At 41.4% G+C, this 15738-nt stretch overlaps 1 protein-coding gene and 1 long non-coding RNA gene across 15 annotated transcripts in view; one reads left to right on the forward strand and one right to left on the reverse strand.

Moving 5' to 3' along the window:
- The window catches only part of LOC309620825, a 266826-nt gene that overhangs the window by 59776 nt on the left and 191312 nt on the right, over positions 1-15738 (reverse strand). The gene's annotated exons all lie outside the window — the stretch shown is intronic.
- ARMCX1 (armadillo repeat containing X-linked 1) lies at positions 4071-8239 on the forward strand. 14 transcript variants are annotated; one of them, XM_082377315.1, is made up of 5 exons: positions 4071-4218; positions 4564-4617; positions 4735-5229; positions 5979-6093; positions 6347-8239. In XM_082377315.1, the coding sequence occupies exon 5, from the start codon at positions 6477-6479 to the stop codon at positions 7839-7841; it is 1365 nt and encodes a 454-aa protein (XP_082233441.1). In that variant the 5' UTR covers positions 4071-4218; positions 4564-4617; positions 4735-5229; positions 5979-6093; positions 6347-6476; the 3' UTR covers positions 7842-8239. The 14 variants fall into 14 exon arrangements, with proteins under 14 accessions (XP_082233441.1, XP_082233446.1, XP_082233444.1 ...); XM_082377320.1 differs by having other exon boundaries at positions 5067-5229; XM_082377318.1 differs by having other exon boundaries at positions 5127-5229.

Below are 15738 nucleotides of genomic sequence, written 5' to 3' on the forward strand. Positions count from 1 at the left end.
ATTTATAATACTTATGACAATCGAAGAGCTCATTTCCTTAATTTACAGAAAGTTCTCATGTATTAATAAGAAAAAGATGAAAAACCTAGTGGAAAAACTGGGAAAGGCAGTTCATAGAAAGAGGAATACAAATGGTTAAACCTATGGGAAGATGCTTAATCTCACTTATAATTTAAAAAATCAAAAAATTTTGGAGCACAACATGGAAAATATATATCAAAATTTAAGAGGTGAGAGTTGGCAGCATGGATAAAATTTAAAATGAACTTCCACTTTGACCCAGTGATTTCACTTCTAGGAATTTATCCTAAGGAAATAATGCCACAATTGTCAAATATATATGTAAACAAAGGTCTCCACTGTAATATTTTGGTAATAGACAAAGTTTGGGAAGAGGCTAAATATCAACCAGTAATAGATTGGTTGAATTTTGATACGTCCACACTAGAGAATATTATTGTAGCTGATAAAATGATGTACATGTTATATTAGGTGAAAAAGTAGTTTGCAGAATAGTTTGCATAGTACGATCCCAAGTTATTTTTAAAAGATATGCATGTACACACATTCACATATATCTACATAATTTTTTTGTTGATATATAGGAAACAACAAAAAAACCTGAAAGAGTCCATCGAAAAGTTAGCAGTGGTTTTCACAGGATTTATCCTAGGATTGAGGTAGATGGTTTATCATGGTGGTTATAAGAAAGGTGGAGAATTTGAGACATTTTTATTTTCTTCTTCTCTTTTCCTAGTTAACACCTGCTTCCCTTAATCTCAGTTCAAAGTTTCACTCCTCTCCCCATCAAGGAAGCCTTCCCTGATCCCCAGACTCTGCCACTTCTTTTACTGTATTAACAGTTTTCCTTTCCTTCAAAGTATTTTTCTCTCTTTGTATGTATATGTGATTATTTCATTAAGGTCTTGTTTTCACTATGAGAGCAGAATTAGTGTCTGTTTTTGCTCATCAACATATTCACAATAAGCACAGCACTTGTGGCAATGCTCCCTCTTTCTCTCCCCCTCCCAATATTTTGATGTAGACAGTTACATTTTCTCAGTCTTACATAAAGGGTTATGAGAGTGCAGGTCTTAAACATCTCCCCCCATCACAGAAACACAGATGAAGAAAAGCACAGCAGAAACAAATAGCTAACATTACACTAAATGGTGAAATATTAGGGGCATTCTCATTTACTTCAAGAACAAGATAAGGAGGCTCTCAAGTCACCATTATTATTCAACATAGTTCTGGAGGTTCTGGTTGATGAAGTACATCCAGAAAATGAAAGAATAAGAGACAATAATGATTGGAAAAGACAAAATTAAAAAAATCATCATTTTCAAATGATTATGTATGCATACCTAGGAAAACCAGTTATCAACTGAAAAACTACAGGCATACCTCAGAGATATTGTGGGTTCAATTCCAGACTACCACAATAAAGCCAGTATCGCAATAAAGTGAGTCACACATCTTTTTGGCTTCCCAGTGCATATGAAAGTTTTGTTTACACTATACAGTGGTCTATTAAGTGCGCAAAACATTATGTCTTTAAAAATGTGTATATGTTAATTTAAAAATATGTTACTGCTAAAAAATGCTAACCATCATTTGAGCCTTCAACGAGTTGTAATGTTTTTGCAATAGTAACATCAAAGATCACTGATCACAGATCACTGTAACAAATATAATAATAATGAAAAGGTTTGAAATATTGCGAGAATTACCAAACTTGACATAGAGACATGAAGTGAGCACATGCTGTTGGAAAAATGGCACTGATAGACTTGCTTGACACAAGGTTGCCACAAACCTTCAATTAGTAAAAAACTCAATGTCTGTGAATCACAATAAAGCAAAGCGCAATAAAATGAGTTATGCCTCTATTAGAAATATTAAGAAAGGTCACTAAAAGTAAATATGTCAGAATTATTTCCTTCGGCAATAACCTGGTAGAAAATATAATCATAAAAGGAATGTCATCCCCCAAAGCAACAAAACCATAAAACACCTAGGAATAAACTTAACAAATAATGAGTATGACCTATCTGAAGAAACATAAAATTTATTGAAGATCATAAAAGTTGACATGGATAGAAAGACACAATTTTTAAAGATACCAGTTCTCAAATTAAAGTGCAGATTCTTTGCACTTTATGTCACTCAGTGTGAGTCTTTTTGTTCTGTATATAGTTGTTCTGTACATTGTTGTTCAACACATATGCATACATAGACTCTTTGTATTTGCATGAAGAAAGGTGGAAATTGTTATAAGTGGTTGGTGGTGGAACAGGCATTGCAGGGAACTTTCACATTCTACTTTATACATTTCTGTGTTGTTTGCACATTTTTTAAAAAATAAAGAGTGTGTATAATGTGTGTGAGAGAGAGACAGAGATTGATTTCTACTAAGGGGATGTATAGTTTTTTTTTTAATTCTTAGTTGCCTGTGAGAATCTGATGAGAGCTATGACCCCTCTTCCCACTAAGATGGACATATGCGTGCACATGACTTTGATACAATTTTAGGTAGAACACAGAGGTGGCCAGTTGAGAATACCTACTCTAGGTTAATCAGTATGGTCAGTGGGGAGAGTCCTTCAGGCCCAGGCATACATTTGGCTGAGGGAGCACCAAGGTGGGTGTGGGCTGTGGGCAGTGACCCTGCAGCAAGGCTGGGTTCTCCCTGGGTGCCCTGAGGTAAGGAGGCCAGGGGTGGGAGGCCAGCAGGCTGCCCCTCTCAGGGCAGGGGGTAGCAGCAGACGGCATCAGGAACAAGGTTAACTGGGCCACCATTAATCAGGGCAGAGCAGGACAGGCAGGCCTGGGTGCTTCCCCCAGCAATTGCTTCTCTAGGCTTCATGGAAACCTGCAGCTGCAGGAGTAGGTGGGAACAGCAGTCCCTTCTCTGCATCCCTGAGTTACCTCTGTGGGAATTTGAGGGAGGGAGGGAGGAAAGAAGTCAAAGGTGTTTACTCAGTTTTGTCACCTGAGTAAAGGTGGCATTTACCACTTTGGTCGCCTGTCCATGTATATTTTTAGAGTGTGCAAAAAGAGTCAGGTTCTATAATGCAGGGGATGAGAAGCTCTGGAATATAGGAGAGATGGGAGGGCATCACCTTCCACCCTTCCTTCTTGACAAGGCCGGGAAGATCGGATGATTTCTGCATCCCTCACACCCTCAGCTTCCTCAGCTATAGTAGACTAAAAGCTAATCTGGGGCAGGTGTTCAGAACAGCCATCAAATCACAAGAGGTTCACACAGCAGTCAGCCAAGACCTTGGGACATTGAATGCATGTCTTTCTTTAATCAAGCAATATAAGATTTTATTGTTTTTATTTTGTCAAATTGTAAGTTGATCCAAAATTAGAAAAAGTAATAGATCATTTATGTAAAATGGCAAAGATTAGACAACTAGTCATGTTTGTGGACTAATTCATAGACCGTGTGAAAAATAACAGTTTTCCATTTTAAAACAGGTTACTACGTTTTGAAAGCTTCTTCTTGACTGTAACCAGTGGAAACATTTTCCTTGTGTTATAAATAAATATAGTAAAATTAGCGAGGCCTTTTGGGTTTTCCCCTCCGACTTAAATTCTTCTCCAGTCAAATGAAGATAGCATCGTTTTATTTTCTCAATATAAGAGTAATGCATTACTGATTTTTAAAAAATGAACAGAAAAGTTTAAGAAAGTAAGACATTCCCACTACCCATATCCTTTTCTGAGATCTTGAATCCCATTTCGTATAGGGGTGCAGGGGAAACGCTGAGCAGTGAGGCTGCGTTGTGGGGGGGGGGTGGGGGGTGAAGGGAGAGGTGGGTGGACAGGGAGCAGAGGAGACAAAAATTATTCCTCAAAGAGGAAGACAAGACCAATGGACATGGGAGCAGATACAGTGTCTCTCTGCTAACCAAAGAAAGGCAAATGCCAACCACAAGATAAGCTACTTCTGGTTTCTGGGATTGGCAGTGGAAAATGAGTGGCAGGACCTGCTGTGAAGGGAAAGGAAAGGGGTGGGCCGGCTCCTGCCGCACTGCTGGTGGGAGTGGTAATTGGGGTTCTGAGCTCACGAGTGACGTGGCTCTCACGTGAGCGGGAGCCGACGTGTGCAGACGTCCTTCTAATCCCGGTCTTTCGTTTGGTCCGGTTGCCATCTCCCTATTACCTCGAGGGCTGGCGGGCCTGTGGCCAGGAGAGGAGGAGGAGGAGGTAACCGCCCTGATCCCAGCCAGTCTATGTGCGGATGGGTGCTTGCCCGAGGGATTCCCGCGGTGCGGGTAGCGGAGGGTGGAGACTAAAGAAGGACGAGGCTCGCTTTCTCCACACCCTTGCACTATCCCTGGCCCTTTCGAGAACAAGAATGGTGGACCTTGGGGGCCAAATTCCAGGGGAGACCCCAGACCAGGAGGGGGGAAACCTGAAAACCTTTGGCATCCAGGGCCTTGAATCGGGAAGGGCCGATGTTAAGATTCTTGTCCTGTGTGTCGGTCCATCTAGCAAGCCAGTATCTTGGGGCTGGGCGTCTGTCTTGTCATTCCCCGTGTCTTTCAGTAGGGCGCTGTACCACTCGGAGCAAAGGAATAAAGAATCTGCCCCGAACCCCTGCAGGTCAGTGTAAAGGTGGGATTGCCCCGCGGCCCCCAGAAGGGCGGGGATGGCTGGGGTTCTCCTCCTAACTCGGGCGCATTACTGACTCCCCAGTTACCTCCCTGCTCTTTTATATAGGAAATAGGAGATGACAGCGCGTACAGGAAACATAGTTGTCGTTGGGGCTGAGACTGCGTCGGGCAGGGGAATCAAAGAGATCTTTGGGTTTTCTTTTGCTCCTCCGGTTTTTCTCACTCCTTCGCCCCGCCTCCCCTCTTTCCAGTTGTTCGAAAGGGGTGTGGTTTTTCCTGGGAAAATGGCCGACCGCTGGGGCTGGGGCTGGGGCTGGGACTGGGGGCTGGGGGAGGGGGTGGATGGACGCCCTTGCTGGAAGAGGGCTGCTGTTAGCGGAGTCCTGAGAAGTGGGGGTAGGGTGAGAGACCAAAAGGTGAAATCCGTTTGACAACCAGGACCTTGGATTCGGAAAGGCTGGTATTGGGACTGTCTGAAGTGCTGTTCTGTCTGCCTAGCAATCTGTCTCTGCCCTGTCGCCTGTCTGTGTCTTTGGATCTTGCGGCTGAAGGCCAGTCCAACTCTAGGAGCAGGAAGAAGAGGAAAATTGTCCAGAAACAAGTATGTCAGAGTGAGAGTGGTGGCACTATTTAGGGATCCCTGGGCTGGAGAATGGTGAAGACTGCAAACTCCAGTGGGCCCGTGGACCTCCCCCACATACCCCTCCTCCTCTCCTCTCTGGACCATTGCGGAGCTTGCAAAAGAAAGTGCCCTGCACGGAAGGAAGTGGCTGGGAGGACGAAGGTGTCACGAGAGTCCTGGGGTGGGGGTGGGGAGGACCTTTCTCCAAATTACTCTTTGGTCCCAGAGTTGTCAGTCTTTAGGTTAGGTGGAGGCGGAAACCGAGATGAGGGAGGAAGGAAATTGCTCTGGAGCAGTGGATATAATGGGTGGGGGTAGGAGTATCCTGGTACCTCTGAGTTGGTGGGGGTGGCGGAGGCAAGGGCGGAGTTCGAGACTTCTGTGCATTTTACGCCTGTCTGGCTTCTAGACACTCTCCCTCCACCACCATCCATTTTGTTACAGGGAAGGAGTTGTGGCAGTCACCTTCGAAGGCAGTGACTTTCGGGGGTGGGGGCTGGGTGGAGGATTGGAGGAGATCGAAAGAACGGGGCGGGGGGGGCGGGTCATAATGAACTTCAAAGCCGCAGCTCAGTGAGGAGAGGAGGGGAACCGAACGTGGGAAATATTGGGCTCCGCGGGACTAGGGCCAGTGATTCCGCAGAGGAACGTGTGTCCCGTCCCGGGTGAGGTTCATCTGTCTGTCCCATGAGCTCTCAGCGCCACTCCCCCCACCGCTTTGTATGCAGGTTTGCAGGACTCAGTGTACTTCCAGGCAAGAAATAGAAGGAAGAAACTGCCTGGACCCCTGCGGGTGTATGTGGGGCTGCCACTGCCCCCAGGACATCTGGAGGGGCAGGGGAGGTAGGGAACTGATTAGCTGTCTTAAATTTAACATACTGGGGTGGGGTGGTTGAACATGAGGTTGGAGAATCTGGAGGTGGGGAAAATTTTCAAAATTACCTTCCTGATTAAAAAAAGGAATCAGTGATCTACCCTTGAGTCCCTGCCATGTCCCCATTTGTTTTGTCTGTTTGTAGGTCTGTAGTTCAGTCTGTCTGCATGCGAAGGCACAGAAGGAGGAGACTGAAGCCTCAAATCTTCCTTTCATTCTTAGGTCCCCCAGTATCTGTAGCTGCAGCAGAGCGTGCTGGCTGTAGCTGAAGACTGCACAGCCCCCTCCCCCTGCCCCCTGACTTGGGAGCGCTCTTCTGGCCAGAGCAAACCCTCCAGACACTCGCGGCAGCATGGGCCGAACTCGGGAAGCTGGCTGCTTGGCTGCTGGTGTAGTGATCGGCGCTGGCGCCTGCTACTGCGTATACAGACTGACCTGGGGAAGAGATGAGAGCGAGAAAATCTGGGACGACCACGATGACGATGATGAGGAGGAATCTAGCGATATTGCAGAGACTGGGAAAGGAGCTAAGGCTAATGCTGGGGCAAGGGCTGGAGCCAGACTTCAGGGTGACTCAAAGGCCAAGGCTGAGGTGTCCGTGGAACTCAAGAGTGGACCTGATGTAAAGGCAGAGGCCCACTTGAAGGCCCAGAGCGGAGGTGGCCTAGAGGCCAAGGCCAAGGCCCTTTTCAGCACCCTGAAGGAACAGGCAAGTGCAAAGGCGGGCAAAGGGGCCAGGTTGGGTACCATCTCCGGGACCAGGACCCTTACACCTGGTTTACCCTGCCCAGGAGTCAGGGGTGGAGGCTGCCACCCTGTGAGGAATGGAGCTAGGGCTGGGGGCAGGACTAGTGGCAAGTCCAAGGGAAGGACCAGAGGTAAGAGCACCAGGACTCCAGCCACATCATGGCCTGTTCGAAGGGGCAAGTTCAACTTTCCCTATAAAATTGATGATATTCTGGGTGCTACTGACCTTCAAAAGGTCCTTAACATCCTAGAAAGAACTAATGATCCTTTTATTCAGGAAGTAGCCTTGGTCACTCTGGGTAACAATGCAGCATATTCATTTAACCAAAATGCCATTCGTGAATTGGGTGGTCTCCCAATTATTGCAAAACTGATAAAAACGAAAGATCCCATTATTAGGGAAAAGGCATACAATGCCCTTAATAACTTGAGTGTGAATGCGGAAAATCAGGGCAAGATTAAGACATATATCAGTCAAGTGTGTGATGACACCATGATCTGTCGTTTGGACTCAGCTGTGCAGATGGCTGGTCTAAGACTGTTAACCAACATGACTGTGACAAATCACTACCAACATTTGCTTTCCTATTCTTTTCCAGACTTTTTTGCTTTGTTATTCCTGGGAAATTACTTCACCAAGATTCAGATTATGAAACTAATCATAAACTTTACTGAAAATCCAGCCATGACAAGAGAGCTGGTCAGTTGTAAAGTACCATCAGAATTGATTTCCCTCTTTAATAAAGAATGGGACAGAGAGATTCTTCTTAATATCCTTACCCTATTTGAGAATATAAATGACAACATAAAAAATGAAGGGCTTGCCTCATCCAGGAAAGAATTCAGCAGAAGTTCACTTTTTTTCTTATTCAAAGAATCTGGAGTGTGTGTTAAGAAAATCAAAGCATTAGCAAATCACAGTGATCTGGTCGTGAAAGTAAAAGTCCTAAAAGTATTGACCAAACTTTAACTGGGGGTCTGTCCCAAACAATACTGAGGTAATTTTTTTAGTTTGCACTTGGGAACAATGCATTTTGTAAATTCTTTGCTTTTCACTGTGCTTATACGGCAAAGAGATCCTTTCAGCTGCTATTTTGGAATAATGAATATCACATATCAACAGTGATGCTGGTTGTGATGGTTGGTTTTAGGCTAGACCATTTTAAGGATGTCAGATGAATACTAGAGCTTGTACAAAGAAAGCATTTATTGATTCCATCTTGCTACCTAGATTGAGATATTTTTACTCTTTCCTCTACTTAAACTGACAGCGAACTAATCACGAATAAGCTATACTTTTGTATTGGTTTACATTTGTTAATCTTGTGTTTCATCAATAAAGTTGTGTGTTTTAACCAGCAAAAAAAATTTATCATGTTCTTGAGTTTATGATATATTTGGAGAGGCAAGATGTATGGAAACAAAAAGATACTAACAAAACTGAGAACCTCTAATCACGGCCATCTGTTTCCTATTTCTGCAGGCAACAGTGCTCTCCTCCGGATGCTTCAGTAGAACTGGGCATGAAGGATGGGATAAAAACAGGGCGGAAGGGCATTGGAGGAAGGAGGAGTGATGGGAAGAAAGGCATGGAGGTGGGAATTTTTCTCCACAGAAGAAGAAGGCTGTGCCTCTCCTCTGTGAACAAAGTGTGGGGAGGGGAGTGATGGAAAATACAGTCCAGCAGTTGGGTGAGTTCCGTTCATGGAGGATCCCTGATTTCTAAACTGAGGTGTCTGTATATTATTCCACCAACCCCTGGGAGACACCAAACCCTTTTGTGACCAGAGGAGTGACAGGATGAAAGGAACATTATGTGGCTGACTTGTGTGCAGAATGGGTCAGAGTTGGGGTGGGGACAGGAGTGGCCACTGGAGATTGGAACACCACTTAGGAAGTTACCACCATAGTTCAGGCACAGATGCTAAAGGCGTGAAATTTCACTGGTGGTAATGGGAGTGGCAAGGGGAGGAAGGAAGTGAGAGACACTTTGAATGAAGAAGTGCTGGAACCTATCCTGGGGACATACAGAGAGGGACAATTTTATTGTAGGGTCCTGAGGGCATTTGATAGGAAAACATCCTCTTTCTTGTCCAACTCTGGTGTCTATGGGAGTGAATATGTTAGTGATTATTTTGAAATTATGAGAAAATATAATAGAAAATATAAAAGAATAATTTTTAGAGCTTCTATCAGATTTCTTTTACAAGATTGGTTGGGGCAGGGTCTTTATGGAACCATCGAGAGGGCTGTTGACATCCATACTGGAGAAGATCCACCTCTCTTCCAACCCAGAGTATGGTGAAGGTGTGGGTGGAGGGACACTTTCAAACTGTGCTGGTGGGAGCATACTTGGTACAAGATCCGTTTGGATACATGTTTCAGAAGCTTTCAAGATGTGCATGCACTTTGACCCAGTAATTCCACTTATACAAATTTGTCCTTAGGAGATATAATTGGCTTAGGAGAAATAACTGGCTTGTACAAGTTTGTGCATCTTTGCACTGTTTTGAAGAGTGAAAAACTGTGAATGACCCAAGTGTCTTGAAATAGGCACTTGGCTAAGAAATTAAGGTATTGAAACATTATTCGGCTCTTGAAAATGTTGATGGGCAACTACACTTATTTACATGGAAAAAATTCAGCATATATTTTAAGTGGAAAAGCCAGTTACATGACCATATACATACTGTATTCCATTTTTGAGAAATATAAAATATTTACATGCATTAAAACTTCTGAAAGGCTATATACCAAAATAAGAAAAATGGCTATGAGTAATAAGACAGTGCATGAATTTAATATTTGAATCTTTTCCCTCATCAGTATTTTCTTATCTGTAATGTATATTGATTTTTTGTGTAATTGTTGGAAAATAAAAATGTTGGATACAGGCTAGGTTGGAAGTGAAGGAGATGATAGAATGGGAGAATGGGTGGGGTTTATGTGGATATGTTTCCCACATATTGAGTGGGAAAATATTTAGACCAAAAAGGAAGATGTGTTGAAATGATAGATGAGCTGTCAAGATGTGGATAATAAGAGTCCTTATATCATATGATTAAATGAGGTAATGTGGGTAAACTGCTAAAGTAGTGCTGGAACATAGGAGTTAATTGATAAAAGTGAACACCCTTAATTAGCTAAAAGACAGGGTGGATAATTTTTAATTTACCTTTTTTTCTAAGGTGTCCTTCTGCCATACACTAGTGTTATTTTTCCCCAGCTTTATTGAGATATAATTGACATAACATTGTGTAAGTTTAAGGTGTATGACCTGTTGATTGATACATATATATGTATATATATTGCAAAATGACCACCACCATAGCATTAGCTACCACCTCCATCCTGTCACATAATCACTATTTCTTTTTTTGGGTGAGAATATTTAAAATCTACTCTCTTAGCAACATTCAAATATATAATACAGTATTACTAGCTATAATCACCATGTTGTACATTAGATCCTCAGAACTTGTTAATCTTACAACTGGAAATTTGTACCATTTGACCAATATCTCCCCATTTCCTCCACCCCCAGTCCCCAGTAACTACCACTCTACTCTCTGAGTTCGTCTTTTTTAGATTCCACATATAAGTGATGTCATACAGTATTTATCATTCTCTGTCTGACTTATTTCACTTAGCATAATTGCCTACAAGTTTTCCCAAAGTTATTGAAAACAGCAAGATTTCCTTCGTTCTCATGGCTGTGGTATATATACTACATCTTCTGTTCATCTATTGATAGACACTTAGACTGTTTCCATATCTTAGCCATTGTGAAGAATGCTGCAATGCTTATGGGTGTGCAGATATCTTTTCGAGATCTTGTTTTTATTTCCTTTGGGCATATATCCAAAAGTGAGATTGCTGGATCATATGATAGTTCTATTTTTCAATATTTTTAAGGAACCTCCATACTGTTTTCCATAGTGGCTGTACCAATTTGCATTTCAACCAACAGTGCACAAGGGTTCCCTTTCTCCATGCCCTCACCAACACTTGTTATCTCTTGTCATTTTGATGATACCCATTATAACAGGTGTGAGGTGATATTTCATTGTGGTTTTGATTTCTATTTCCCTGATGATTAGTGGATGCTGAGCACCTTTTCATGTACCTGTTGGCCCAGTGGGTTTTAATAAATAAACTGATAAAAATAATTCCTCTGAGGAATAGGGTCTTTGTTCCCTTCTAAGAACTGAATATGTTTCCTCAATTCCATCTCATCAATTTTTACAACATTCCTAATGCCTGGGTTTAGACATGAAGACATGAAGCCTAAGTATTTCTCAAAGTAGGGTTGGTGGAATTCTGGGAGTACACGTACACGTTTCTGGGTTTAAGGCGTTTCCTATAAATGTTTTTTAAGCGTTCTGTTTTCATTAAAGAAATTCATTATAAGTATATTCTGTATTTTCAAGTGTCACCTGGTGACTTGGGAGCCAAATTTTGTGTTTATGTTAAATACTGTCACGGCACTAAGTGTGAGCACCACTGTATTCATTGATCATAAGATAGATGTTTCCCTGCCACCCCCTGCCCCCCAGTTTTAGTATTTCTGAAGTTATGATAGATCTTATAGTTGGTGGCACCTTAGCATTGTGTCATAGTTTAAATAGAAGTATATATTTTTTTCATTCTTAGTGGTATATAAAATAATGATGTATCTAAAAATCAAAGGCATCTTAGATCAATGAAATTGTTTCTCATCAATGAGACTACGTAAAGACATAATACATAGAAGATGCATTTGCTCCATAGTAAGTTAAGTATCACTTTGTACTGATAGAGGTTTTGCAGTAGTTTGAGTTACAAAACTGGCAGAGGGTTGAGGGGGAGTCATTAGACTCACCCTACTGAAGGAATGTTTAAATCAAGAGAATCTGTGTTCTTGCCATTGGTATCATATTTATGTTGCAGACTGATTTAGAGCCACCAAAACAACATTATCAATCTCATGGAATTAATGTTAATTTAAATTTGTTTAGTTATGTAGCTTGATTTATTTTTAATTTGTGAGTTTTTTGCTTTGTACTTTGTATGAGAGTGAAGAGTGGCAGAATATGCTACTCCAAAATATGCCACTTTGGCATAAGGATTATTTTGAGCTAAAAGCACTTGAAAAATAGCAGGTACAAGAAGGGCACTCTGAACTTCCCTTTTCTTCCTGAAGACAAGAGATAAAAATCCAATGTGAACGATGCCCTTCCTATACCAGGAGGAAAGACATATTCTTATCACCAGAGATGGGGAGTTGAGGCTGAGAGAATTCTGTAAAACAGTTCTTGTCAAAATAACTTTTATCTTCCTTTAGTCTCCACATATTTTAGTTTCTTTTGCACAATTGCTTTTCTTCCTTCAATCCAATATATAAGCATTTAGGTTTTGCCACTTCTTTGGATCTCATTTCCTTATGAAGCCTCCTATATCACGTAAACCTTGTGTTAAATAAATGTGTATGCTTTTCTCTTGTTAATCTGTCTTTTGTCGCAGAGTCCCAGCCCAGAACCCAAGATGGGTAGAGGAAAGATGATTTTCTCTCCAAGAGCTATAAGTAAAGGCATTGATGCTTAATTTTAGGTTGTAAATAATTAAATAAGATTATAATAATAATAATTTCAGACAATATTAGAAGCCCCTGAGTTTTCTCCTTTTTAGAATAATATTACTCAAATTTGGTAAGCAAGATATGTATGTCAAAGACATGTATATTATAGAAGAAAAGAGGTGGGCGGTACCTAGCATTTGTCAGACATTGGCATTTTATGTATTTCCCTCCCACCCCCACCTTAGTCGCAATAATCATGTCAAGTAAATATTATTATATTTTTGCTGAAGAAGAAATGGGATTTGGATAAGTTAGGTAAGATTCCCAAGATCACTCCATTAGCAAGAGGCAGAGCCAGTGGCCTCCCAAACATGAGCAACTGATTGCTTTAAAATTGCTTAGTATGGAGCCAAACATCTGTATAATGCCTCCATAGATACCCAACACAAAACTCCCCTTGATGAAGACAGAGACGGAGATGAGATTCTGTATGTTGACTACGTAACTTTGTAGATACCCACACAGCAAGGTGTAGAAGAAAGAGTAAAGTCTTAGGGGTTGCCTATAGGCGAGGCTCGGGTGAGAAACAGAGATACTCATATTTATCTTGCTGCTCCTATGTGTCAGGTAGGGTGAGCAGTTGGAGAATGGAGCAAATAATAAAAACTTCTGTATTGATATCTTGAACTTGGGGTGCTGAGTGACTTTTCTACATGGGGTGAAAAATGAGGTCAACTTGCGTAATAAAAAGCCACCGTGCAGCAGGGGCACAGGTCTGACCAGTGTCCATCTGCTCCTGCAGGTCTCTTTTCTCATCCCTTCCCATTCTTCTTCCCTCTCCCTCCCTCGCACTTGTCTTTTTATTTCCTCCTTCTGAGAGACCATTGGCAGTAGTCTCTTTGTGCTTCTGTGTCTTTTGTGGGTGACCGCTTAATTCCCGTGACACCAGGTCATGCACCGGTGGGCATTTGATACAGAATAATAATTGTCATTGCTGTGGTAATACGGTGACCTGGGTGTGGCTGGATGCCAAGATTTTTTGGACCTTTGTTGAACAGAGACTGAGAAGGCACCAGTCTTAACGTGGCACAGCCCTATGTGCACTGCATGTAATTTTGATGTCCCACACCTGGTATTGTTTGGCACGGAATCACCCAGACTTTGGTAAGTGCTGTGTGAGACAGATATGTGACTGCCTGGTCCAGGGAGGCCACAGGGCCGGTCCAGCCACACGCAGATGTCCTCATGCTTTCACATCGGAGGCTGCCACTCTCAAACATTTTGGGAAGGGCACAGTTCTGTGATTGTGGCAGCTCATCGGGGCAAGGAGGGGGCAGTGTCCTCTCTTTAGAGAGGATGGCAACTTCTGGGTAACCGAGGAAATTAGAAACTCAGAGGATATTCTGCTATTTTGGTTTTTCTCTCATCTAATGGTTTTAGGAATTTAAGTGGGTCTATCCCAGTCAAATGTGTTCAAAGGGAATTTTACAAAGATGGAGTAGAGTTCTCTTATAAATTGCCACCCAAAGCATAATATTTCAAGGCTCAGGAAGCTGGTTTTCTATTTTTAAATTCATATTTTACTTGCCTTGTTTCAAAAGAGATTCTAAGTGTAGGTTTAGCAAATTGATGTGGTTCAGGCAAATTTTGTGTTTATGCCTCTGTTTGGTTAATTTCTCTGCTAAATTCCCTTGAGAATGGTTTTTTTGAAGAGTGATTATGACTATTTTCAATGCTATCTTTTTACATTCATTTTACATCACATCCCAGGTTGAACGTTTTTTTCTGATTTCTCTGTTTAAACTGTGGCTCTTCCTTGCCTTTAAACCAGAACTATCGTGCTGCCATCTCGGGGTGCAGAAGACTAGGGTAATAACCCCTGGTTTGCTCTGCCCTGAGGTGTGGTGTCAAGCAGGATAACACATATTTACTTTCAGAGATGTGTATCTCCATGCTTTCCCCTCTCCATTGGGTCCCTCTCAGGCCTGTGTTAAGGGCTCGGGCAATGTTGGGTTTGGGGGTAAGCCTGAGTGGAGGGAGAAGGTAGGGGGTGGGAAAGAAGCCTTATTGGATGGGTAACTTTATCCTAACAGGTTCATGTCAATGGAATTCAATCCAGCACTGGCAGTGGGCTAAGTGTAACTCTTTGGCCCTGTTGACCATTTACATTTTAAAAAGTGAAAGAGTAAGTGTAATACAAGCATCTTTGTTTGGGCATTAGAGCCTTCTGTTTATTGAGCATTTTTCTAAGTTTACATATGGACATAACATGTTATTAAATGGGGTGGAATTTCTTTTTGAAAATAAAAAAACCAGAATGACAGTCTATGTTACTATAAGAAATGTAATTACCAAGTAGATCAGATTCTTAGTGTTGGCTGCTCAGAACATACTGTCCCTAAGATCAATGTGCATCAGAAACCAAATTATCATCAGAAGGTTGTTTATTTAGTGCTCAGGGAATCAGGGCAAGCTGACTTAGGTAGAAATTAGTGCTCTCAAAGTAGATGGATATCTAATTCATTTAGCATCATTCATGTTTTTTTTCCCTTTATAGGTGATCACCTATAGGTGATCAAATTTTTCATATTTTCCCTTTATGGCTTCTGGGATTTTGTTCATCCTGAGGAAAGTTTTTCTTACCTCTAAGTTATAAAAATAAACTCTATGATACATCTTAATATTTGGTAGTATAAATCCTCTTTATTGTTTTTTTCGGAATTGTCTTCGATATTCTTGGCACTTTGTGTTTCCATATAGATTTAAGTAATAAGCTTGCCAATTTATGCACACACAGACACAGACACAGACAGACACATCACCTGTTTGGATTTTAATTGTGATTGCAATGAATCTATAGATCAATTTGGAAGGAATTAACATATTTACAATATTGAGTTCTCCAGTACATTAACATGGTATATTTCATCCTTTAATTATGTCTTCTTTAATCTCTTTCAATGTCTGAATTTTCATCTTCAGACTTGTACATATTTTGTTAGAATTATTTCTAGGACTTGGTGGTTTTTGTGACTTTGTTCTTAAAATTTCATTTTCTAATTTCTTGCTGCTGTTATAGGAATAGAGCTGATTTTTAATAATATATTGACATTGTATTGTGTGATCTTGTTAAATCATTTATTAATTTTAATAGTTTATTTATAGATTCTTTTGGAGTTTCTACATATGCAATAATTTTGTATGCAAATTGTCTTTCTTCTTTTTCAATTCTTGTACTTTTTCTTTTTCTTCCCTTTTTGCACAGTCTAGCATTCCCATCATGGTGATGAATAAAAGTGGTGACAGTGGC

The sequence above is a fragment of the Balaenoptera borealis genome, assembly GCF_965194805.1.
Source record: "Balaenoptera borealis genome assembly, chromosome: X".
Taxonomy (NCBI): Eukaryota; Metazoa; Chordata; class Mammalia; order Artiodactyla; family Balaenopteridae; genus Balaenoptera; species Balaenoptera borealis.

Excerpts from the sequence above, each read along its gene's own strand:
- ARMCX1 (XM_082377315.1), top strand. The coding sequence starts at position 6,477 with ATGGGCCGAACTCGGGAAGCTGGCTGCTTGGCTGCTGGTGTAGTGATC.